The 687-nt window shown below is 50.1% G+C and overlaps 1 protein-coding gene across 1 annotated transcript; it reads right to left on the reverse strand.

The window, feature by feature from the left end:
* Positions 1 to 297: 297 nt before the first annotated feature.
* LOC106512618 (caspase-8) lies at positions 298 to 685 on the reverse strand (the record flags this gene model as incomplete). Its single annotated transcript, XM_014001200.1, is given in 1 exon segment — positions 298 to 685. A coding segment is annotated over 1 exon segment (388 nt), but the record flags the coding sequence as incomplete, so codon positions are not given.
* Positions 686 to 687: the final 2 nt, after the last annotated feature.

The raw sequence follows: 687 nt of genomic DNA on the forward strand, positions 1-687 counted from the left end.
GTTCACATGGTGGAGGATGGAGGTGAAGTCCTCGCCCCTGAAAGTACAAACAAATCATCACTATTACATGTAACAAACATGACTCTGACCACATCAGACAAAACAGGAAATATTTTAAATGATTTTTCACATTTTTTTATTTACTTAGGGCAGCGCTCCCTCAGCTGCTGGCACACAGTCTGGATAAACCAGCTCCCTTCAACTGTGCTTCTATATGATACACAATCTTCCACAGTAGAAACAGCAACAAGACGGTCTGCCTCTGCTGGGACGGACATGTCCCCATCCATCTCCACGTCTTTCAGCAGCACGCCTTTCTGTATGCCATTTCCCTGGCAGGCCTGGATCAGGAATATTTTGGGCTTTCCAGTGAGGGCCGACTCTTCAGTCGCCTTGAAGGTTCTTGTAATCTCCTTAATGTTAACAGGTTTCGAGTCAGTACCCAAAACGGACCCATTTACCCCGTGACTCAGGATGCAGCAGAAGAAAGCATCACCGTGTTTGATATCCTGCTGAGGAGCAGTGAAGCCGACCTCGGACCACTCCTCCACGCTGAGCCCCTGAGGCTGAGCGCCAGCGCCGAGGGATGCAAAGGATTTTAAAACTTGACGCATCCGGTCGCTGGTTTGGTCTTTGCACGCGAGCACCCTGAAGCCCAGCCAGGTGAACACCTCCGCCAGACTACCT

The sequence above is a fragment of the Austrofundulus limnaeus genome, unplaced genomic scaffold, assembly GCF_001266775.1.
Source record: "Austrofundulus limnaeus strain Quisiro unplaced genomic scaffold, Austrofundulus_limnaeus-1.0 Scaffold9149, whole genome shotgun sequence".
Lineage (NCBI taxonomy): Eukaryota > Metazoa > Chordata > Actinopteri > Cyprinodontiformes > Rivulidae > Austrofundulus > Austrofundulus limnaeus.